The following is a 23,883-nucleotide window of genomic DNA, read 5'->3' as shown; positions in this document are numbered from 1 at the left end:
TTATATTTTTTTGCGGTACGTGGGCCTCTCACTGTTGTGGCCTCTCCCGCTGCGGAGCACAGGCTCCGGACGCGCAGGCTCAGCGGCCATGGCTCCACGGCATGTGGGATCTTCTCGGACCGGGGCACGAACCCGCTTCCCCTGCATCGGCAGGCGGACTCTCAACCACTGCGCCACCAGGGAAGCCCTATATTCTTATTTTTAATTACAAAAATAAGGGACTTCCCTGGCAGTCCAGCGGTTAAGACTCCTCACCTCCAGTGCAGGGGACACGGGTTAGATCCCTGGCCGGGGAGCTGAGATCCTGCAAGCCATGCGATATGGCCGAAAAATTACGAAAAAAGAAAAAGTGAAATTGATCCTCACGACACTGCCATACCCATTGATTCATTCTCTAGAAGTAATAACTTCTAGAAAAGTAATAATTTCCAGGTATAAACCTTCTATACCCTTTTTCTATGAATATACATAATATATAAAGACACACACAGAGTACCATATTGCTTGAAACTTGATGTCTTCATTTAATATACCAAGGACATCTTTTCATGTCAGGTCATTTAAGTCTAACTCATTCTTTTTAAAAGCTGGATAGTATTGGGATTCCTTGGTGGTGAAACCCTGGTGGTTCAATCCCTGGTCCGGGGAGATCCCACATGCCGCACAGCAACAAAGCCTGTGTGCCACAACTACTGAGCCTGCGCTCTAGAGCCCGCGAGCCACAACTACGGAAGGCCGTGCTCCTAGAGCCCATGCTCCACAACAAGAGAAGCCACCGCAATGAGAAGCCCGCGTACTGCAACGAAGAGTAGACCCCGCTCACCGCAACTAGAGAAAGCCCACACACAGCAACGAAGACCCAATGCAACCAAAATTAAAACCAAATAAATAAATTTTTTTTTTAAAGCTGGGTAGTATTCCTTAATATGATTAAACCCAATTTCTCTAACCTTCCCCTATTGATGAATACTTGGGTTTTTCCCAATTTTGCAACAAACTTTATGACAAGCTACACAAAGTTTGGTGACAGACTGCACTAGAATCCACATCGTTGTACATTTATTTTTGTGCCCGTGTTTATTTCAAAAGGATACATTCCTCTTGGAAAATACGCAGTGCCTCAGAATGAAAGCCAAAGCCCTCCTCTACACCTCACCCTAAGAGGAGGAAAAGAGTCTGACCAGCGTGGGAGATGAGGCTGGGTGTGTAGATTACTCAATGGCTTGGGAGCATTAAGTGCAATCCTAAACAGTTTGGTTTTTAAGCAAATACAGATAAGGCTTCGCCAAGGGTGCAGCGATGGATGTGATATTGACCCTGCGCTCAAGGGCTCACTTTGGAGTCTGTGATGTGGAGGGGTAACCTTTAAGAGGCCCTTGAGCCTCCCCTTGGACTCCTGATCCTGGGGGCTAGAGCTGTCTCCCTATTTTCCAGAGGAGGCCACGGGGGGTGGGGGTGGGGGGGCGGGTGGAGAATGACAAAGGAGGCCCGGATTCCCCAGCCGGCTCAACTCTCCCCCCCCCCCACCCCCGGGGTCTCCTTTGGGTTAGAATGTTGGGGGTGGGGCTGGAGAGGGAGCCCTTAGTGCAATTCCCACCCATCACCCTCCCCACCCCCCTCACCCCACCCCCCGCAGCTCAAGGACCTGAAAAGGTGACCGTCTGTACAGAACTCCTTCCTCAGCCTTTTCCAGGCCTCTCCCACACCTGCAGGCTTGAAACTTGAATTCTGGAGTGTCTAGGCAACAAAAGCCCCCAGGTGAACTGACATACTTTCCTGCCTGCCTCCCCCTGGGCTTCTGGCTTCTCTCAGCCTAAGTCGCAGCTCCACCCACAGTCCTTGCTCTGGGACCTCCCAACCCAAAGTTCTCTACCCACCGCAAGGCCCGCGGCACCTCCCTCCATCCCCCTCTCCTGACTCTGATGGCCAGAGCCTCTCATCTCCTGCAGGACACTCCTGCCCTGCTCTCTACCCTCATAGCACGCAGACTAGCTCCCTATCCTGAGGGCTCCCTCTTCTCACCAACGCTCTCCTTCTCTGGGAGCTCTCTTTTATCTGCTCTCCAGATGAGTCTCCCCAAACCTGTTTCCTAGTGAAGCAGGAGGGAAGAGGGCAGAGCACAACCTTTGAAAGAATGACATAGCCCAGAGGACACGACATAAACTTATTAGAACCAAATGGGTCCAAGACGGCAGACAAGTCGACCTCCACTAGACCTTGAGCCTCAGGATACGTTCATTGTAACACATCAAGCTAAATGACACACCCACAGGTGCCATGACAGTTCCAAGACCAACCCTAAGGATCAAAAAGTGGGCGGTGGCCCAATTCCTGGAAATCCCCGCCCCTTCCTAAAATAGTTGGAATACTCCTCCTACTCATTAGCCTATGAAATTACCCACTCCTATAAAAACTGACAACCCCATACTCTGGGGCCTTTCTCGCCTTCTGAGAAGGCCCACGCTCTGTCTGTGGAGTGTGTTTCTCTCTAAATAAATCCACTTCTTACCTATCACTTTATCTCTCACTGAATCCTTTCTGCAATAAGACATCAAGAACCTGAGCTTCATTAAGTCCTGAAACCAGGTGTGTGATCTCAGTTGGCAGACTGTGGGCTTTGGCCGGGTTCGAGGCCCAGCCGCGTAGGTTCAAGTCCCAACCCGTGGTGCACAGTTTCACTAGTACCCTCTTCCATCAGAATTCTCTCCACTGCAGCTACTCTGCTTTTGTCTCCTTGCATCTACACCACTGTCTGCGTCCTGGGGGCACGTGCCATTTCCCTCTTTGCTGTCTCTTCTTTCTTCTTGCTCTCCTTGCACACTTCTCTCCTCCAGCCCCCCATGCCTCCAGCCCCTGGTGCACAGGGTAGGTCTCTGCACTGACAGTGCCCCCGAGGGCAGTGAGACGGTGGCAGGCTACGAGCAAGTGGAGCATCCCAAGGGAAATGCCAGTCCTGGCTCTCCATCTAATTTCTTTTTTTTAATATATTTTTTAACATCTTTATTGGAGTATAATTGCTTTACAATGGTGTGTTAGTTTCTGCTGTATAACAAAGTGGATCAGTTATACATATACATATGTTCGCATATCTCTTCTCTCTTGCGTGTCTCCCTCCCACCCTCCCTATCCCACCCCTCCAGGCGGTCACAAAGCACCGAGCTGATCTCACTGTGCTGTTCCATCTTATTTCTGAAAAAGACTTAGTTGGATGCTTTTCAGCTGAAAGAGATTATTAATTCAGCCCTGACCTTGTTCTGTCTTTGTTCATAGACAAATTCTTTTACTTAAAAAGAAACCTTTTCATTTGTGTTTCCATTATCACCTGTGATTTTCCCTGCCTTCCAACCAGCCCTGCCAGTTGACAGGAAGGTCAGCAAAGCTGCTGATAAGCGGAGATTAAAGAGGGCTTGGTTCGTGGCAAGGGGGCAGTGGTCTACTTGCTAGCAACATGCTGCGCTTGCTGGTGTTCACCACGCTGGTCCTTCATGGTAAGTGGGTCATCTGGCTGGAGTTCTGTAGGAGGGAGATTGAGCAGGAGGGTTGGAAAGCTTTCCTTAAGCCCAGGTCTGCTCTCTATCCCAGGATGGGAAGGAGACCCTGCCTGTGAGTCTAGCGAAAACTTTATTCTCCTGGAGCCCATGATAGAAAAGGTCGGGGGCCTCTGCTTGAAAGGCCCCTGAGCCATGAAGCAGAGAGAAGCCTCTTCCAGAGCCCTGGGCTTCCCCACCAACCCCACTGACAGGAAGACATCCTCAGCGGGCATCTGGTGGCATGTGCACTGCTGTCCCTGCCCCCTGGAGAATCCCGCCAAAGCGCTGTGTGTGGGAGGGGGAGGGTGGGGTCAGGGGTGGGGGGTAGGGAGCGGGGAGTCACCTCAGGCCAAGGGGTGACCCTAAGCAAGGCTGAGACCATGAGGAACCTCTGGGGCCTGGCACGGCAATGTGAGATGGGTCCTTGTAACATGCCAAAGTTCTGGGGACACGTAGGGGAAGCAGAAAAGCAGAAGGCACTTAGACTTATCTGCTTTCAAAAGGGGCTCAGAGAACTCACAGCCGGGCCCCTCATTTGCTAGGGAGGAACTGTGAGTTTGCAGACAAAGCACAACTGCCACCCGCCCTCCCACCCTGAGCTGACCCCATGCTTAGTCATCACTCACTTTTCTTCTGCCCCACAAAGGACATAGTGCCCAGGACTTTCCAGAAACCAACGCCCGGGTAGTTGGAGGGACTGAGGCCCGGAGGCATTCTTGGCCCTCTCAGGTGGGTGTTCTTTCACAGCCCCAGACTGCCAACGAAATAAGAGTTGCCCGTGTCCTGATATGCAATATTATGTATGTTTGTGTATATCCTTATCAACAGGAAGCTCTCCAACCGCCTGGATTCTAGCTTTAAAAGATGAATGGGACGAGGCTTAGGAATTTTTTTCTAAGTGCAAAAGGCTTGGAGGAAAGGATTTAAACACCAACCACACTCACTCTCCCAGGCATATACCCAAACACAAACCACATTTACACTCCCAGCAATACCGCTTGTGCCACACTAGCAAGACTGTGTGCCAGACCCACACCTCAGACTCTACACACCTTCACACATACACACACACACACACACACACACCCCACTCCACGCAATTCGTGTCACACCTGCAAACACACCTCTGCCCCCAAATGGAGCACGTTGCTCATTTGGCTATTTAAAGAGTTTCCACTTTCAAAATAGGGCAGCTAGGCTGTGATTTAAGCAATTCTAAAAGTGTAAAACTGGCAAATTCACTGGTGAATAGCCATACTTTGAGAGAAATCACTGCGATTGGAATTAAATTCAATTTACAGAAGTTTGTGCCCCAATTTTCAGGGGTAGAGCTATTGTGTGATATGAGGCAATGAAGGAGGAGGCATGAGCTGATAAAAATGAATACTCCGGTGGTGTTTCTAAGTATCTGCTGGGGTGAGGGGACAGGGTGTATCTTCAAAACTTCGGAGGGGAGTTCTGGGGACCTAAGTTTGTGGCTTAGGTGATGGAGCAATTCCATGGCTACATTCCCTTCCCAAGAGGGAATGGAGGTAGAAGGACCTGGGTTCCTGGCCCTTTGCAATAATATAGGGTAACGATGCTGAATGCACTGTGTGTGTATGTCTTTACTCCCCCTTCCATGTACACAGCAAACATCACCAAACGACGGAACACTCTTTTCTGCTGGTCCCAGGGGCATCTACACGCCCCTTCTCACCACTACTCCAGGTAGCCCCAATAGCAAAAGGTCAAATGAAAACAATTCGCCATCTCTAGCCCAGAAAGTTGGAGGATGTTTTGAGGTATGGCAGGAGTTTAAGGAGGTAACACATGGCTGGGGTCAATGCCTTTCAAGAATCACCAACCTATCCCTCTTTTCTTCTCTCCCCATCTAGATTTCCCTCCAGTACCAGTCTGGAGGTTCCTGGTTTCACATCTGTGGAGGGACCCTCATCAGACGGAACTGGGTGATGACAGCTGCTCACTGTGTGGACAAGTGAGAAAAACAAAGGCCAGCTTTTCTGAGCCCCTGGGAGGGGAAGAGTCTCGTCCTTCTGGAGGAATATGTATGTTTGACTGCTCAGGGCAAGACTTTAAAGAGGTGTTGGGCGGCCTGCGGGGAGATAGTAGGATATAATGGAAAGTACAAACTATAATGTCAGGCAAACTCAGGTTCACCTCCTGTCCCAGCTTCTTCTAGCTATGTGAACTTGGACGGCTTACTTAGCTCTCCAAGCTCTCCCTCCCTTATCTCTACCTACTTTGTAGAATTATTGTGAGAATTAGGTAGGTAAATATTTAAGTGCCTAGTCAACGCCTGACTGGTAACCATTTTTTCATGTTTATCGTGAGCAGTGGTTCTTAAATTTGAGCATGGATCAGAATCACCTGCAGGGCGCGGATTGCTGGGCCCAGCCCAGTAGAGTTTCTGATAGGAAGGTCCAGGTTGAGGCCTGATAATCTGCATTTCTAACAAGTTTCCAGGTTATATTGATGCTGCTGGTACAGGGACCATGCTTTAAGAACTACTGGTCTAGGACTTCCAGTGATTAAGGCTCCATGCTTCCAATGCAGGGGGCACGCGTTCAATCCCTGGTCGGGGGGTTACTAAGATCCCGCATGCCATGTGGTGTGGCCAAAAAAATTTTAAAAACAAAAGAACTACTGCTACTGGTCTAGAAGTTTATATGTCCCTCGAAATCCCTCTATGGGCTGAGAGCCATTATTTCATTTATGCTGACCACACCTCTCCCAAGTTATGAGATATTCAGCCTCTGATGTTTAGCTTAGTAAATTGGGAACATGAAGTTGATGGTAGTTTTTGTCACTTCCACAGGTTACCAAATTGGGGATGAGAGGGTTGGTTACTTCCTCATCTTCCAGGGTTTTCCATCCTTCCACTGCCTGGGCCAGATAAGATGGATTCCTGTCCTAAAGATGAGATGTAAGATGGCTTCCCAACTTTTCTCTAAGAGGGGAAAAAGAAGGATCACTCAGGGCTTCCCTCTCTCCCTCCAGACAAATGAGCTTCCGTGTGGTGGTTGGAGACCACAACCTGAGCCAGAACGATGGCACCGAGCAGTACGTGAGCGTGCAGAGGATCAAGGTGCATCCCCACTGGAACAGCAATAATGTGGCTGCAGGGTAGGGGCAAGGCGGGGCTGACCTGGGGCTGGGAGGTGGAGGGCTGACTGGCCAGCCATGGGGTCTTGGCTTCCTTCCCATTCATCCAGGAGGACTCTGAGAATTAAGATGTTGGAGGACTTGAGAATGTTTGAAGATCTTTGGGGATTTGTTTGATCTACGCTGGTTTGCGTGATTGGATCCCCTGAATCTCCTCTGCAGAGTTTAATGTTCCTGTTTTTATTGTTAGTTATTATTCATTTTATGGAATAGACTCCATCAGCAAAAGTAGATTTCTTAAAATGAATCTCACAATGAGAAAACTCCTGTAAGACTGAGCTGTAAACTTTTGGAAAGGAAGTAGCTAAGATGGTAGCCAATTCTATAGCGTGGGTTCAAGTAATTCGGATATTTCTGCAGAGCATTTGACATCTTTCTCCTCTGAGAACTCTTCTCTGCTACGAAGATTAAAGCACTCTGCTCCTTTCCGAGTCCCCATTCACAACTGAAAGAAGCGAGCTCCACTCCCCCCTGGGTTGCAGACCAGAGCTAGGCGACAATGCTGAGACCTCACCAGCAGGGGCTGCTGTTAAACGTAGAATATCCTACAATCCAAATGCGTAGTTCCTCAAATTTGAGTCGTGGAGAGTCAGTCCCCTCCTTCTTCGAAGTCATTGGTTTCCAATTCCATGGGCACACAAGGCTTAGGAAGGGCTTGTCCCTATGCTGACTTAAAGGAAGTCCTGGTCCTGCAAGCGAGCGGTCTCCTTTCCTCCCGCAGCTATGACATCGCCCTGCTGAGCCTGGCCCAGAATGTTACCCTCAACAGCTATGTCCAGCTGGGTGTTCTGCCAAAGGAGGGAACCATCCTGACTAACAACAGCCCCTGCTACATCACAGGTTGGGGCAGGACCATGAGTAAGTCGCCTACATTGGCACCATCCACCACATGGATCTTGATTAGGTAGCTGAGCTTCTGGGGCACTTTTTCTGTGGTCCTAGGTGTTCAGAGCCAAAGACCAGGAATCAGAGATAAAATAACTGGTTCATGAAATCAAGCTAAGAACAAGCCATGGAATAGTCAAGTCAGAAATTCTCAGATTCTTATAACCAAAAAAAAAAAAAAAAAAAGATAGACACCTTACCTCAGAGAGTATTTTGTTACCAGCCTCTCATTTTATACATAAGGAAACTGAGGCCCAAAGAAATTAAAGACCTTAAAAAAAAAAAAAAAGAAAGAAATTAAAGACCTTGTTCAAGATCACATGACCAGGGAATTCCCTGGTGGTCCAGCGGTTAAGACTCTGCACTCCCATTGCAGGGGGCCAGGTTCGATCCCTAGTCAGGGAACATAGATCGGGCACGGCACAACTAAGAGCCTGTATGCTGCAACTAAAAGATGACGCATGCCGCAACTAAAAGATACCGCATGCCGTAACTAAAAGATGCCTCATGCTGCAAAGAAGATCTCTCACACGGCAACAAAGATCCCGTGTGCTGCAAGTGAGACCCAGCACAGCCAAATAAATAATTTTTTTTTTTTTTTCTAGTACGCGGGCCTCTCACTGTTGTGGCCTCTCCCGTTGCGGAGCACAGGCTCCGGAGGCACAGGCTCAGCGGCCATGGCTCACGGGCCCAGCCGCTCTGCAGCATGTGGGATCTTCCCGGACCGGGGCACGAACCCGTGTCCCCTGCATCGGCAGGCGGACTCTCAGCCACTGCGCCACCAGGGAAGCCCAATAAATAAATATTAAAAAAAAAAAAAATCACATGACTAGTTAGTAACTAGTTAGCTGGGGCCAGAAGGCAGGTATCCTGGCTTCCGCCTTGGTGGTCATGACACCATCGTGCTGCCTTCATAGACAGTCTATAGGCTGTGGGCTGGAGTGAATGAGCCAGGGGTGGCTGCAGGTCCAGAGGAGTCGAGGCAGAGGAGGCCTCAGCTTCTTCCGGTCAATCATGGGAAGATTTCTGGAAGGAAAAGTCATTAGATGACGTGGAAAGGTGGGAGAGGCTATGAGCAGAGATAGTTAACAAGGGTAGAGACAGCAGGCCTGGCACAGAAGGCTGTCAGCCATCAGACAGGATCTGAGCTCTGGAGGGGAGGCAAGGCCTTGCTGGGAGCAGCCAGTCTACTGGGGAAACCTGGGGCTGAGAGAGACGCATGCTTCTAATCCAGCTCTGCTCCCAGTTCACTCAATGTCATTGTAGTTCAATTTCCTGATCTATATATAACATGAAAGGATTGTTGTAAGTATCCAAAGAAGTAATTCATGTGCAAAAGCTTTGAAAAGTCAAAAAATGCAGATAGGGCTTCCCTGGTGGCTCAGTGGTTGAGAGTCCGCCTGCCGAATCACGGCACACGGGTTCGTGCCCCGGTCCGGGAGGATCCCACATGCCGCAGAGCGGCTGGGCCCGTGAGCCGTGGCCAATGAGCCTGCACGTCCGGAGCCTGTGCTCTGCAACGGGAGAGGCCACGACAGTTGAGAGGCCCACGTACGCAAAAAAAAAAAAAAAATTGCAGATAAAGGAAAGCTCTTAAGAAATGGAAACAAGGGTGCATAGTCCCAGTTCTGCTTCACAGGGTTTACAGTGTAAGGAGGGAGCAGGACAGATAAGTTATTAACAAATAAGACCATTCTAGTTACTTAATTAAGGTATCCATGAGATGAAAAAAAAAAAAGGCAGGCGTAGGATTAGTGGTTTGGAACCTGGGAACAGTAGTCAAGGATGACTCCTTAAAGGAAGGTGCCTGTAGCTTTTATATAAAGAGAGACAAAAGGAGGATCTATGACATGCAATGGGCAGAGAAAAGGAACTTGCCCTGACCTCAGCTTTCATCAGAGCTTGGGAAGGTTTAGCCGGGTGTGGAAGGTTTTTTTTCCCTGGATAGCATCTGGGGCTGACCTCCAATGCTGTGTGTCCTGTTCAGCCAATGGGCAGCTGGCCCAGACCCTGCAGCAGGCTTACCTGCCCACCGTGGACTACGCCACCTGCTCCAGCTCCTCTTACTGGGGCTCCACCGTGAAGAATACCATGGTGTGCGCTGGAGGAGACGGAGTTCACTCTGGATGCCAGGTGAACACAGGCGGGAAGTGTCAGAAGTCTCACCCCAGGTCCCTCCCCTCTCTGTTTCCCATCCCCCACCTTTTACTCACCTATTTCACACCTACTCACACCCCTATGTACAGACTAAACTTTGTATTCTAGCATCTGAAGGAGAATGATTCTGTGCTACTATGTCTATATTCACAGAATCTCCAAGTTTAAAGGAACCTTAAAATTCATCTTGCCTGTTGCCCTCTCCCACCTCAAAAGTTTGTGTGTTGGTATATGTGAGTGTTCTTTAGAAGTTATTTGTGCCCCAGATTTTTTTTTTTAATAAATTTTTTTTTTTTTTTTTTGGCTGCGTTGGGTCTTTGTTGCTATGTGTGGGCTTTCTCTAGTTGCAGCGAGTGGAGGCTACTCTTCTTGTAGTGCATGGGCTTCTCTTGTTGCGGAACACAGGCGCTAGGCGCGCGGGCTTCAGTAGTTGTGGCTCGCGGGCTTAGTTGCTCTGCGGCATGTGGGATCTTCCCGGACCAGGGCTCGAACCTGTGTCCCCTGCATTGGCAGGCAGATTGTTAACCACTGCACCACCAGGGAAGCCCCTGTGCCCTAGATTTTTAATGGCTGCCATGGGGCTAGGCCTGGAGTGGTGGTTGTAACTGTGTATAAGTTAGCTCCCCTCCCATCAACCCCAATTTTTCTTATAGCTCTTCCACCACCACCCTTTTGACCCACTATTATTGATAGCAGAATGTATACAGGTGAATATGGTAGGGGAAAGTGCACAAAATAGTTTTATAATAGTATATATATAAATCATCTTCTATTTAGACAAGATCGATCACCAATGCACCATCTTACAGATTTCTTTTTTTTTTTTTAATTTTTATTGGCGTATAGTTGATTTACAATGTGTTAGTTTCAGGTGTACAGCAAAGTGAATCAGTTATACATATACATTTATCCACTCTTTTGTTTTAGATTCTTTTCCCATATAAGCCATTACAGGGTACTGAGTAGAGTTCCCGGTGCTATACAGCAAGTTCTTATTAGTTATCTATTTGATATATAGCAGTGTGTATATGTCAATCCCAATCTCCCAATTTATCCCTCCCCCACCCTTATCCTCTGGTGACCATAAGTTTGCAGATTTCTTAATGCAGCTCAACAAATAGTCTTGATCATCTGCTAAATACTAGGCACTGTGTTTGATTCGTCTTTGTATGAAAGATACGAAAGATACAAAGATAAATATAAACACAGTGGAGTTCAAAAGATAGGTACTTATCTCTGCCTGCTGGTGTCGGAAAAGACTTGCCTTCCCTGAGAAACTAGAGCCTGTACTGAGTCATAAAGCTTAAATAGGAGAAAGCCAGGCAAAAAAAGAGGAAAAGATATTCAGAGAGAGGGAACATGAAGAAAGGCATAGCCCAAGAACCTAGAACACATAGAGAATTATAGGGCATTCCCTACCGTTAGAGCAGAGGTCAGGGCCCACAGCCTCCAAGCCCAGCTTGCTGCCTGTTTTTACGTGGTCCATGAGCTAAGAATGTTTTTCACATTTTTTAATGGTTGGGAACAAATTAAGAAAGGAATAATATGTCATGGCGCATGAAAAATATAAAATTTCAGTGTTCGTTAAAAAAAACTTTTATTGGAATACAGCCTTACTTGTTCATTACATATTGTTTATGGCTGCTTTCACGGAGTTGAACAGTTGCAAGAGAGACTGGTCTGCAAAGCCTGAGATATTTACTCTTTGGCTCTTTACAGAAAAAGTTTGCTGACCTCTGGGCTAGAACATAAACTATTACCATACTAGGGAATGTCAGGAGATGACACTGGAGACAGGTAGGAGCCACACGACTTAGGCCTTCAAATGTCATGCTTGGGGGACATGAACCTTTATCTTAGGCACTGGGAAACCACTGAAGAGTTCTAAACCGGAGAACAGCATGATCAGATTTGCCTTTTAGAAGCACTCTCTGATGACAAGGTAAGCATGTTTTTTGGGGGTTTTTTTGCCGTACGCGGGCCTCTCACTGCTGTGGCCTCTCCCGTTGCGGAGCACAGGCTCCGGACGCGCAGGCTCAGCAGCCATGGCTCAAGGGCCCAGCCGCTCCGTAGCACGTGGGATCTTCCCAAACCGGGGCACGAACCCGTGTCCCCTGCATCGGCAGGCGGACCCCCAACCACCGCGCCACCAGGGAAGCCCTAAGCGTGTTTTTGAAGAGAGCAAAATTAGCAGGGAGACGGCTTAGGAGACTCTTGCAATTATCTAGGCAAGAAATCTGAGGGCCCGAATTAGGGCAGTGGAGAGGAGGAAGGAGGACCAAGAATGACTTCCAGGCATCTGATTTAAGTGATTTGGGGGAGGTGTTTGTTGCCTCTATGAGACAATATTTATAGGATTTGGGAGGGAAGGTTGAGTCTGACAAGTTGAGTCTGAGATCCCAGTGGGACATTCAGTTATAGTTAACTGGTAAGAAACTATATATAAAGAGAGTGGAGCCTGAAGGAGAAAGCTAGGCTAGAGATAAGCTTAACGGGAAATGAGATCCCTCAAAGTCCCCCACCCCCCATCCCCACCTCCCCCAGGGAAAAGTGGTAGAATGAGGGGAAAAAAAAAAACAACAAACAGTGAGCTGGGGGGAAGAACTGTGATAACATAAATATTTGAGTGCTTCAGAGATAGTTGGAGGACAAAGAACCCGTAAGGATCTAAAAAAGAGATAAGAGAAAAGCATAGTAAATAAAGGTTTCACAAAATCTCAGGAAATTCTGATACATCATCACATAGTATGCATTGCAGCCAGGAGCCATGGCGGATAACTGAAAGTGGCTACTTCCACAGTTGGCGGGTCACTGGTAACTACAGCTAGAACAGTTTCAGTGGAGTGGTGAGGGCAGAAGCTTGATTGAAGGGTAAGGAATGAAGAGGCAACACTGGGTCATTTGTAGAGATGTGGATGGACCTAGAGTCTGTCATACAGGGTGAAGTAAGTCAGAAAGAGAAAAACAAATATCGTATATTAACACATATATGTGGAATCTAGAAAAATGGTACAGATGAACCTATTTGCAGAGGAGGAATAGAGACGCAGACGTGTGGACATGGGGCAGGGGGCAGGGAAGGGGCGGGTGGGATGAATTGGTAGATTAGGTTTGACATAAATGCACTACCCTGTGTAAAATAGATAGCTAGTGGGAACCTGCTCTATAGCACAGGGAGCTCAACCCAGTGCTCTGTGATGACCTAGATGGGTGGGATGGGGGGGGAGGGAGGTCCAAGAGGGAGGGATATATGTATACATATAGCTGATTCACTTCGTTGTACAGCAGAAACTAACTCATCATTGTAAAGCAATTATACTCCAATTTAAAAGAAAGAAAGAAACATAGCAAAGAACGTAGAATACTCTTTCAAGAATCTTGGATGAAAGTGAGGAATTTTACAAGTCTGGTAGCTTTAAGGAGGATGACAGTCATGGAGGGGGTGGATCTTTTAAGAGGGAAGAAAATTAAGTGTGTTTCTGGGCAGAGAGGAAAGGATCCTGTAGAGTTGGAGAGAGGGAAAAAATGGATGACACAAGATCCCAGAGGAGAAGGAAGAGATGAACCAAGAGCACAGGTGGAGCTGGCCTTGAACAGAAGAGGGACACAAAAATGTGCATGGACATGAAAGAGAATGCAGGCTGGGTAGCTGGAAGTTGGCAGGTGTTCTGCAATCTTGCTTCTATTTACTCATGAACCAGGAGTCAGATTAAATGCTGAAAATGAAGGGACAAGGGTTGTTTGTGTCTGGACTGATTAAGGTGAATGGGTTTAGAAAGACTGGCCTCCATGATGTTACTGATATAGGCTGAGGTTGGAGACCATGCAATAATCATAATGGATATATGATTCACTCCATTCAAAGATCTAGTTGTAGGGAATGGATTAATCCAGGGCTGGGTTTTCATGCATTATTGGGACATAAAGACAAGACTGTAGATCAAATGCAAGCTCTAAGCTAGGTGGAGAAGGAGGCTGGTAGGCTGGCTGAAATAGTAGAATCGAAGATTAAAGGGTTTTTTGTGTGTTTGTTTTAAAGATTTTTTTTTTTTTTTGATGTGGACCATTTTTAAAGTCGTCACTGAGTTTGTTACAATATTGCTTTTGTTTTATGTTTTGGCCCTTTGGCCGCAGGGCATGTGAGGTCCTGGCTCCCCAACAAGGGATCGAACCCACACCCCTACCCCCGCACTGGAAGACTAAGTCCCAACCACTGGACCACCAGGGAAGTCCCTAAAGGGTTTTTTTTTGTGAGCATTTAGAACTACGGAAGTAAGGTGAGCAACTCATCCCAATTTTCCCAGGACTTCCCCAGTGTCAAATGAAAACAAAACAAAACCGCACAGCCTAAAAGTTGAGAGTTATGTTTTATTCAGTGATCTTACTAAGGACTATAGCCCAGGAGACAGCCTCTCAGACAGCTCTGAGCAACTGTTCCAAAGAGGTAAGGGAAGGAGCCAGGATATATTAGAGTTTTTGCTGAAAAAAAAACATGGAGACAACCATCAAAGATTACTGCTAATAACAAGAAACAGACATTTCAAGTGAATGATTTTAGTGTTTTTCTGTGTATGGGAAGATGCAAGAGTCTGGGCTTACAGAAATCATTCCTTTGATGTGTATCGTAACTACCTAGGGCCAGTATCATTTTTCTCCATCCTGAAATCCCCTCAGGATGTAGAAGGTGGCTGCAGTGGCTGGTGGCTTGATGGCGGGCAACATTCATTGTTTCCCAGAATGGAAGGCAAAATTCTTTGTTTACTGACATGGCAGGCAACATTTTTTTGTCCACACCAGTGTCAAAACTTAAAAGTCCTATATCCTGGGAACCCTATCTGCAAGTTGGGGCAAAAAAAAAAAAAAAAGATGAACACATAAGTCAAGCTCTTATAGGTCCTCACCAGCCACCTTCACCTATAACCTCTTAAGGTTTAACCTTTCAGAGTTTAATTCACTTTCCTCTGCTCTCTCTCAAGGCCTTGAACTCTGAAAAACTAGAGTACTTTTCTCCTTGCTGCCACTCCAGATAGGCAATTCTCTGAAGCGATTGTGTCGCCAGGTCTCTTCCCACTGGAATTTCCCAAATATTGTGTCTTTGTTTTCTGGGCTTTCAGATTTCTGGGTCCCAGCCCTTTTCCTCAGAGTGGATTCACTAAGCCCCTCTCACCTCAATCCACCGTCTCCCACCGAGCTCTTTCCCAGCTCTTCCTTCTGCCCTAATGTCCTTAGCCACACCCCCCATCGCTACAGTCTTTGTTTCTTTTCAGGTCAATTAGCTTAAGAAAATCGTATGATATACAATTCAATTACCTTCCATTCCTCTAGCTTAGAAATACTATCAAACCCCTATTAGAATTTGAGTGGAAGATATTTAAACTGTTTTGTTTTGTGTTGAGTACAATAGTCTAAAGGAAGCATCTTCTTTTCCTAAACATAGTTGGGATGGGGTACAGCTATTTCCTTTTTAAAAGAGTTATCCGCAATTTGAACTTTTGGTCTCTTTCCCTAGTTCTTCTTTTTTTAAGTTTTAATTTTTATTGACGCTATGTGTATTAAACTGCTTAAGGTGGCCAATAAAACGATGAGGCCTAATAGTGGGAAAGAACAGTCATAGTGTTCCTTCTACCACCTCAAGCTCTCCCTCCCTAGAGGGGACCACTTTCAACTCTTCAGCTGATTTCTTTCAGTGTCTACTTCCACCTCTCTAAAAGCATATACTTATATTGCCACTTAATTTTTCAGCTCAGGCATTATGTAAGATGTGCAACCTCTCTTCCTTTTACACATATATACTTGCCCCCAGCATGAACTTTTCTATCTGCACCCACAACCTCCCCAAATAATTTTGGTTAAATTAACATTTAGTATTTATTATGATTATGTAAAATGCTATTCCCTGCATAATTTTGTTTTCCCTGGGGTTAATAATTGTCTTTTCAAATTTGTATAATGTATACTCAATTTATCACCAGTTTAGCCCCAAACTCTCCACTAATTTATAAGTGACCTATTTTATCTTCTCTTGTTCTGTATCTTGGTATGGGTCTATCTGCATTCATTTTGAGGGACACTTAGTGGGTTTCTTCATTCTGGAAACTCCAGATCTTTGCTTCTGAAAATGTTTATTTATTGATCATTTCCTCCCCTCCATTTTTATTTTCTCTTTCTAGAATTTCCATTATTCACACATCTACCTCCTAAATTGGTCCTCTTATTTTCATATTTTCTCTCTCTATATTTTGTCCGCTTTATCTCCTAACCCAGTCTTTCATTTCTACTATCATAATTTCCAAAGGCTCTTTTTGTTTTCTGAATGCTCTAATAGCTTGCTGTTCTTGTATCATGGATGCAATATTAATCATAGTTTTGTTGTTTATATTCTTCTCCCTGCATAATCTTGGTTGCCTTCATTTTTTATTTCTTTCTCTTTGTTTTGATCTTTATTTATTTATTTTTTTAAATAAGGAGGTTTTAAATTTTTATTTATTTTTTTTTAAATTTATTTTATTTTTGCCTGCATTGGGTCTTTGTTGCTGCGCGAGGGCTTTCTCTAGTTGCCGTGAGCGGGGGCTACTCTTTGTTGCGGTGCGCGGGCTTCTCATTGCAGTGGCTTCTCTTGTGGAGCACGGGCTCTAGGCGTGCGGGCTTTGGTAGTTGTGGCTCGTGGGCTCTAGAGCGCAGGCTGAGTAGTTGTGGCACACGGGTTTAGTTGCACTGCGGCATGTGGGATCTTCCTGGACCAGGGCTCGAACATGTGTCCCCTGCATTGGCAGGCGATCCTTAACCACTGCGCCACCAGGGAAGCCCCTTTATCTTTATAATTGAGGCTTTCTTCAGATGTTTGGTCATCCTTGACCATATGCTCTTATTTCAGAGTCGGACAGTGAAGAGCTGATAGGTAGCTCTGAGCCTTAGGTGGTGTTCATCTATAGTGAACTGCTTTGTCAGGGGATCTGGCTAGGCCATTTCATTGGGGGACTTCCAATGTTAGTATCTTTAGATCTTCCCTCTTGAGCTGGTCAGATTCTCCAAAGAAATATCTTCCAATTTTATGTCTGGAATCACAGAACTGACATTCTGGGAACTGAGTAAGGAAACGAGCGTCAAGGTCACAGCCTGTAAACTCCGGTTTGTCTGATTCTAAGCCCGAGCACGTAACCACTACCCAATACATCCCTTTCTCTTCTCTTTACGCCAGTTTAGTTTAACATGTTTTGACTACCTACCCTGTGTCTAAAGGCTAAGTCTAATTAGACCCGTTGGTCTGAATGCTGGGGATAAATAAATCATTAGAACAACTTATTCCCCTCACGCCAGGTTCAATTTAAGTCAGTAACAGCTATTGAAGCCTAAGATGTTCAAAGTTCTATGCTAGCATCGTGGAGAGGAAAATATCAGTAAGATGCAGTTCCTGTCTCAAGAAGCTCACAGATAAGCGTGGGAGACAGAAACAAATTATGAAACCAAAACACAAGGCAGAACATGACATGAGTGCTACAAAAGAAAGGAAGAAGTGCTATGGTCGTTTAGAAAGGAAGAGGAGGTTCATCTTGATTGAGGGGATATGAAGGAAGTGGGGATCTTAATTGGAGCTTTTAAACAGTACAGGATTGTACAAACAGAGATGGGGGTGGGTGGGTGTAAGCAGAAACAAAGGCCCAAAGATCAAAAGATCTGGAGTTTTAGGACACTGCTTCTCCTCTCCACAGGGTGATTCTGGAGGTCCCCTTCATTGCTTGGTGGATGGCCGGTACACTGTCCACGGTGTGACCAGCTTCGTGTCCAGCCTGGCCTGTAATGTCTCCAGGAAGCCCACAGTCTTCACTCGGGTCTCTGCTTACATCTCTTGGATAAATAACGTGAGTCCTCTCAAATGATGGTTTGAAATAGGGTTACCTGGAGACCCAAGCACTGGCTGGGTTGGGGAGCAAAAGTTAAGCAGGGGAAGCCATCCTCTTCCTCACCGCATTCAAATGTTTACTCCTTTCCCTTCCTCCATAGTGTACTTTCGCTCGATAACGTTGCCGTCCTGAGTTCCACTTCACACACCCACTAAGAATGCTTCACTGTATTGTTTACTGCTTAGGGTAAGGTGGGTGGTGGCAACAGCAGGTCTGAACCAGGTACATATCAGTGCTGTCCAAAGTCAAAGCCAAGGGGAAAATGGCTTCCCTCTCCTGGGCGAGGGAAGAGGCACTAACCTTCTCCTCCACCAGTTCTTACCCTTTGCCAAGAGGTTTTACCACCTTAAACAATGCTTGAGGGTTAGGTGAGACTATACCTACACTGACCTGGTGGTAGAGCCTCACAGCTATCCCACCTATACCCTCCAGTCTTCAAACACATTCTGGAGTCTTGTGGCATGAACCTTGACTCACAACCGGTTCAAGGTCTGCCCTTGACACTAAGCCTTGAGTATGTGCCTATAACATTGAATTGTCCTGACACAGCTGAGAACTACTTCCTGCCCCCCCCCCCCGCCCCCATAAACCCAGTACAGGGCCATGCTCAGCTGGGAGCCCTGAAGGGAAAAGAAAGGAGGTGGGCAGAAGTTACTGACTGGATATAACCGGTTTTTCGTTCAGGTCACTGCCAACAACTGAACATTTTCTTGTGTCCAACGGCCTTCCCAAGATGATTCTTAGATCCACAGCAGGACTTGAGGCCATCCAGGAAAAACCATTCTAACAGACTACTGAGCCAGATGCAGAAATGCAAATAAAATTGAATATATATATTACCCTGTGTCTTTTTTTTTTTTTGCGGTACGCGGGCCTCTCACTGTTGTGGCCTCTCCCATTGCGGAGCACAGGCTCCGGACGCACGGGCTCAGCAGCCATGGCTCACGGGCCCAGCCGCCCCACGGCATGTGGGATCTTCCCGGACTGGGGCACAAACCCATGTCCCCTACATCAGCAGGCGGACTCCCAACCACTGCGCCACCAGGGAAGCCCCCTGTGTCTTTTTATTTGTAATTAAGCCCTCTAGTGGAAATGCAGTTATAGGGCCTGAGTTGGATTTCACCACATTTCTGGGCTCGTTCTTCCATTTGCTGCCATCTCTATCAGTTCACAAACTAAGCCAAGTGAGAGTGGTCTTACATTGTCCTTTTTGGATTATGTTAGGACCTACTCATCCATTAATCTGCCCATCTGTCCCTCCTCCCAAACATATTTGCTATATTCAAAGGCACAGAGGGCTTTAAAATGTTCCTGAGTGACGAAATGTGCCCTGACTCTCCCAAGTAGACTGTAGGCTTGTCCTTCTTTTGTTTCTCCCTTCAGTGCCTAGAACAGTGCTCACCCCAAGGTTCTGAGTCATGGCAACTACAAGGATATATTAAAGATAGGAGTACCGGATTAGGTAAGTAGGTCAGATGCCAGCAGACAACGTAAGTGACAAATTAGAAAGGAGACAGAGAGGAAAGAATAGAAAAAAGGAGAAAAGAAGATAAGGAACAAAGAAAGGAAAGGGTTGAGGGGAAAATAAAATGTGGTCTCAAACTAAGTATGAGTCAGCACTTCAAGGCTGGACAAAAATAAGCAACCAGATCCGGGGTTCTATAAACCACAGAGAACTGGGAAGCTGATAATTCTGTCCTATCCTGGCCAGGGCTCAGTCTGTTAGAGTGGCCTGTGATAGAGTGAAGAGGGAACTGAAAGGAGAAGGCTAAGAGGGTGAAAAGTAGCTTTTCATAGCGATCACTGAGGACCAGACAAGAGGTACCGGGAGAGTTAACATTACAGCAGGAGAAACTGGCTAAGACCAGTCTTGCAATTTATAGGCTGCTGTGTCAGCAGAGGCCTCTAGAACAGTGTATACACCAAAAGAAGCTGGGCTAGACAGGACACATTTATTCCCAACTCACTTCTGCCACTGAGGAACTGGGTAACCTTGGGCAAGTCACCAACCCTTTCTGTTACTCAGTTTCCCTACCTAGTTAACTTCTAAAGATGTTTCCTGCTCTAATAATACTATATGATTTGGTGACGACCAATTTCAGTTCCCAAGGGATTGGCACTGAAGACAATTTCTTAGGAGGCAGTGGCTGGGCTGCACTGCTGAGGATTGCTGACAGGGACCCAGGTGTCAGCCTCCTTCTGCTAGTGACACACCTGTTGCCATCGCCATCTCTCCTCAGTGTTCCCACAGCACCACAGTCCTCCCACTTGCCCCCACTCCTCCCCACCCAACGTGAAGTCCTTCCATTTTCCTCACTTTTCCTCTTCTAGACCATCCCCACAGCTAGCCTTATAACGGAATAAACCCTAATGACCTATTACCTGAAATGTTTGTATCCATTTCTAGAAATGAATTAAGCACATAACATTATAAACATCTGATTAACAACCTACCTCAACGTCCAGACATTAAACATCTTGAAGTCAGGGATCACATTTTATTTATTTATTTATTTATTTATTTGCGGTACGCGGGCTTCTCACTGTTGTGGCCTCTCCCGTTGCGGAGCACAGGCTCTGGACGCGCAGGCTCAGCGGCCATGGCTCACGGGCCCAGCCGCTCCGCGGCATGTGGGATCTTCCCAGACCAGGGCACGAACCCGTGTCCCCTGCATCGGCAGGCGGACTCCCAGCCACTGCGCCACCAGGAAAGCCCAGGGATCACATTTTTAAAATTTATTCTTGGCTTCCCCAACACCCAGCAATGCCTGTCACATGGTTGACCCTGAGTGCAATATGCCTTTTTGGGGGAATGACCTGAAAAACAATAGCAGAGAAGGCCCTCCAATTTTGTCTCAGACCTCCAGCTTCCCTCGCCAGTCCTTAGGAAGTGTATTTTGTCCCTCTTCCTTTCTTTCGGGGAATTTTACTTGTACTATAAAATCCTTGAGTAAGCAGTTCCTCCAAACCCAGAGTCCTAATTTCCAGCTATCCCCTCAAACATGTCAGGGAGTTACTTTCTTTTCTTTTTCTTTCTTTTTTTTTTCTTTAAATGTGGTCCTCTCTGCATTAGAGATTAAGTTGAGGTTTTTTTAAAATTAATTAATTAATTTATTTTTGGCTGCTTTGGGTCTTCGTTGCTGTGTGCAGGCTTTCTCTAGTTGCGGCGAGCAGGGGCTACTCTTCGTTGCGGTGCGCAGGCTTCTCATTGCGGTGGCTTCTCTTGTTGTGGCGTGTGGGCTTCAGTAGTTGTGGCATGGGCTCAGTGGTTGTGGCGTATGGGCTTAGTTGCTCCGCGGCACGTGGGATCTTCCCGGATCATGGCTCGAACCCGTCCCCTGCGTTGGCAGTGGGATTCTTAACCACTGTGCCACCAGGGAAGTCCCAGGGAGTAACTCATTTGGAGACCTTCTACCTAGAGAAGAAACTGTTATAATCTGAGCAGTCCCACCCCAAGTTACACAATTGATATCCTCTCTCCATCTAGTACACTGTACTAGTTCCTCCAGCTAGAAAAATCTGCTCCCCACCCCCAGCACAGGCTTCCATACCCTCATCCTCAGCCTTTTTTCAATAAAGGTCCTCTCCTTTCCTAAGCATCCTTGTTTCTACTTCTAGCTCAGTTGTTCCTCCCTTTCAAGTCCAGATCTGGAGTTCTGTCCCCTTTGCTCAGCCTACCCCTACCAGATCTAGGTTTAGAGCTGTGAGTGAAAGAATGTTGCCTGCCGTATCAGTAAACAAAGGATGTTGCAGCCATCAAGCCATCACACTACAGCACCCCCTCCCCCAGTGGTGAGCCCTGAGGGAACTCAGGAGAGAAACAGGATGCTGACCATCAAGCCATCAGCCACTGAAGCCACCCCCAGCCCCAACAGTTTACCCTGAGGAGACTCAGGATGAGAAAACACAGGGTACTGGCCCCAGATAGCTGAGGTGCATATCAAAGGAGTGATTTCAGTGAGCCCAGACTCTTGCATCTTCCCACAAATAGAAAAGTGCCAAATTCCTTAACTTGAGATATCTGGTTTTCTTTAATTAACCATAATCTTTTGATGTTCTGACAACCTGGTCTTTGTTGCAAAAACTCCTATATATCCTGGCTCCTCCCTTACCTCTTCCCGGCAGTCTCTCAGAGCTACTTGAGAGGCCGTGTCCCAGGCTTACGTCCTCGGTTTTGTCCGCCAAACAAAACGTAATTCTCAACTTTTAGATTGTGCTTTTTTTTTTTTTTTCCAGTTGACAGAGCCAACCTCCTCTCTGGTAGAGGGTTTCCATCTTTAAAAACTGCACCCTGGAGTAATAAACTTTACTTGGTGACCCGGTACACATACCCATGTAAGTCAAACCCGTTTTCCCATACAACATTCTTTTTATTTATTTATTTTTGGCTGTGTTGGGTCTTCATTGCTGCGCTCAGGCTTTCTCTGGAACATTGAGCGGGATCTACTCTTCCTTGCGGTGCATGGGCTTCTCATTGCGGTGCCTTCTCTTGCTGTGGAGCACGGGCTTCAGTTGTTGTGGCACATGGGGCCCAGTAGTTGTGGCTCACCAGCTCTAGAGAGTAGGCTCAGTAGTTGTGGCGCACGGGTTTAGTTGCTCCGCAGCACGTGGGATCTTCCCGGTCCAGTGCTCAAACCCGGGCTCGAACTCGTGTCCCCTGCTTTGACGGGCGGACTCTCAACCACTGCGCCACCAGAGAAGTCCCTTATACAACCCTCTTGCTGAGTGGAAATCACAGTATTTTCTACCCCCTTGTTTCAGTTATCCCCCCCACACACACACCCCCGCTAATCGGTTACAGCTAATTGGCTCTCGGGGTACACTGAGTCTTGGCGCACGTTTGCAAACTCTTCAACGGGGCTGGTGTTCCTCTGTCTCAGGGCCGGAGGGTTTGGAGCGCCGCCTGAGGGCAGGCCTGCCTTTCCCGCCTCCCGGGAACAGGCGCAGGCCCAGCCCCCGCCTGAGCCCCACAGGTGCCCCATTGGCCCCTCCCCGGGCCGCACCCAGGAGCCGGATGGGCTTCGGGGGAGGGCCCCGGGGCGCCACCGGCTGGGCCTCGAGTGGGCCTTGCAAGGGTCTCCGTGAGGGCCAGGCGCCCTGGGCCTCAGGCAGCCTCGGGCAGCCCAGGGTGAGCCCGAGGCGGCGGCGGGGCGGGGTGTGCGTCGCGAGGCCCGCCCGCCCGACCGGATGCGCGGCATGCCGGGAACCTCGCTTCCTCCTCAGGGGCCCAGAGAAAACCACAGGGCTCCGGGCCAGGGCCTGCTGCCCCTGGGGAGCTGGCAGGATGGCTGAGGGCAGGGCGAGCGGCGCCGCCGGCCTCTTCGCCAAGCAGGTGCAGAAGAAGTTCAGCAGGGCCCAGGAGAAGGTAGGCAGCCGGGAGCCGAGGCCGAGGCTCAACGGGGCGACCAGGGCGTGCAGGGCGCTCGGGGCCGGGAGGCTGGGCCGCCCTCAGGGGTATCCGATTGACCTCGGGAAACGCGAGCGGGGACTGGGTTTCCATTGAAACAGGCAGATTTGAGAGAAAGCGGAGCTTTGCCTGGTCTTGGGCAGGGATGGGGGAAGCTGGGAGACGGTTCCCACGGCCTCTCTCAGGAACCTTAAACAACGCCCAAGCTGACCCAGAAAAGGGGAAAGAAAGGAACTAACGTTGGTGACTGCTGTGTAGCAAATTTTGGCCTCGCAACCCAGCGAAGGTGGTAGTTTTTACAGATGATGAAATTGAAGGTTCAAAGAGGGTCATTTCCCAGAGTCCTAAGACAGTACTGACCAGCTGGCCTGCCAGCGAGCATCACCCGTTAGCGGGACCGGGAGTCCAGGAGGCCTAGAGGAATTCTGCCCAATTGCCTCAGTACCTGACCCGGCCTGGCCGCGGGGTGTTGCTTAAGCTGATGTAAGCAGAAGCCCGTCTTCCTGGGCCTCGCTTTGGCGTTGGAGAGTAACCCTGTTCAGGGTGGGGAAAGAGCACTTCTTTTTGCATTGTATCCTCGGTTGGCTGTGGGTGGCCCTGCTCCATCTAGGTAGGCTGTCTGTACGTCCGTCTATAACTTGCCCACCTACGGAGATGGTGTGGACGCTGCTCCACACACTTCAGTGGCATTACTGTTTCTACCCGTTCAGAGTATTTTCTTTGCTTCTAACCTGAACCCCTGCTCTCCACCCACCAACACTCTGGTAGGTGAGATGGTATGGGTAAATGAATAGGCTAGAAGAAAAACCAGAGGGAGAGAGCGATAAGGACCTGGGAG

At 47.8% G+C, this 23,883-nt stretch overlaps 2 protein-coding genes and 1 long non-coding RNA gene across 9 annotated transcripts in view; 2 read left to right on the top strand and 1 right to left on the bottom strand.

The window, feature by feature from the left end:
• Nucleotides 1-3,145: 3,145 nt before the first annotated feature.
• CELA1 (chymotrypsin like elastase 1) lies at nt 3,146-18,557 on the top strand. Its single transcript, XM_022571466.3, has 8 exons — nt 3,146-3,488; nt 4,177-4,259; nt 5,408-5,508; nt 6,531-6,656; nt 7,417-7,553; nt 9,568-9,713; nt 17,447-17,596; nt 18,323-18,557. The coding sequence occupies exons 1-8, from the start codon at nt 3,449-3,451 to the stop codon at nt 18,338-18,340; spliced, it is 801 nt and encodes a 266-aa protein (XP_022427174.2). The 5' UTR covers nt 3,146-3,448; the 3' UTR covers nt 18,341-18,557.
• Nucleotides 9,016-23,883, bottom strand: part of LOC149747999 (uncharacterized) — a 50,420-nt gene continuing 35,552 nt past the window's right edge. For 2 of the 3 annotated variants that reach the window (XR_016394926.1, XR_016394927.1), the window contains exon 3: nt 9,019-12,665. This is a non-coding gene — a long non-coding RNA (uncharacterized LOC149747999). Of the gene's footprint in view, nt 12,666-23,883 lie in introns of all 3 variants that reach the window. The other variant, XR_016394928.1, reaches the window with a different exon arrangement.
• BIN2 (bridging integrator 2) overlaps nt 22,876-23,883 on the top strand; it is a 31,922-nt gene continuing 30,914 nt past the window's right edge. For 4 of the 5 annotated variants that reach the window (XM_022572139.2, XM_089920714.1, XM_089920715.1 and 1 more), the window contains exon 1: nt 22,876-23,003. In XM_022572139.2, the coding sequence (XP_022427847.2) occupies nt 22,923-23,003 (81 nt within the window). In that variant the 5' untranslated portion in view covers nt 22,876-22,922. The remainder of the gene's footprint in view (nt 23,004-23,883) is intronic. The other variant, XM_022572138.2, reaches the window with a different exon arrangement.

Source organism: Delphinapterus leucas, chromosome 11 (assembly GCF_059928025.1).
Source record: "Delphinapterus leucas isolate spDelLeu-1000000601 "Yukka" chromosome 11, BTC_Dleu_Yukka2, whole genome shotgun sequence".
NCBI classification, from domain to species: Eukaryota; Metazoa; Chordata; class Mammalia; order Artiodactyla; family Monodontidae; genus Delphinapterus; species Delphinapterus leucas.
This window is presented reverse-complemented; position numbering and strand designations above follow the sequence as displayed.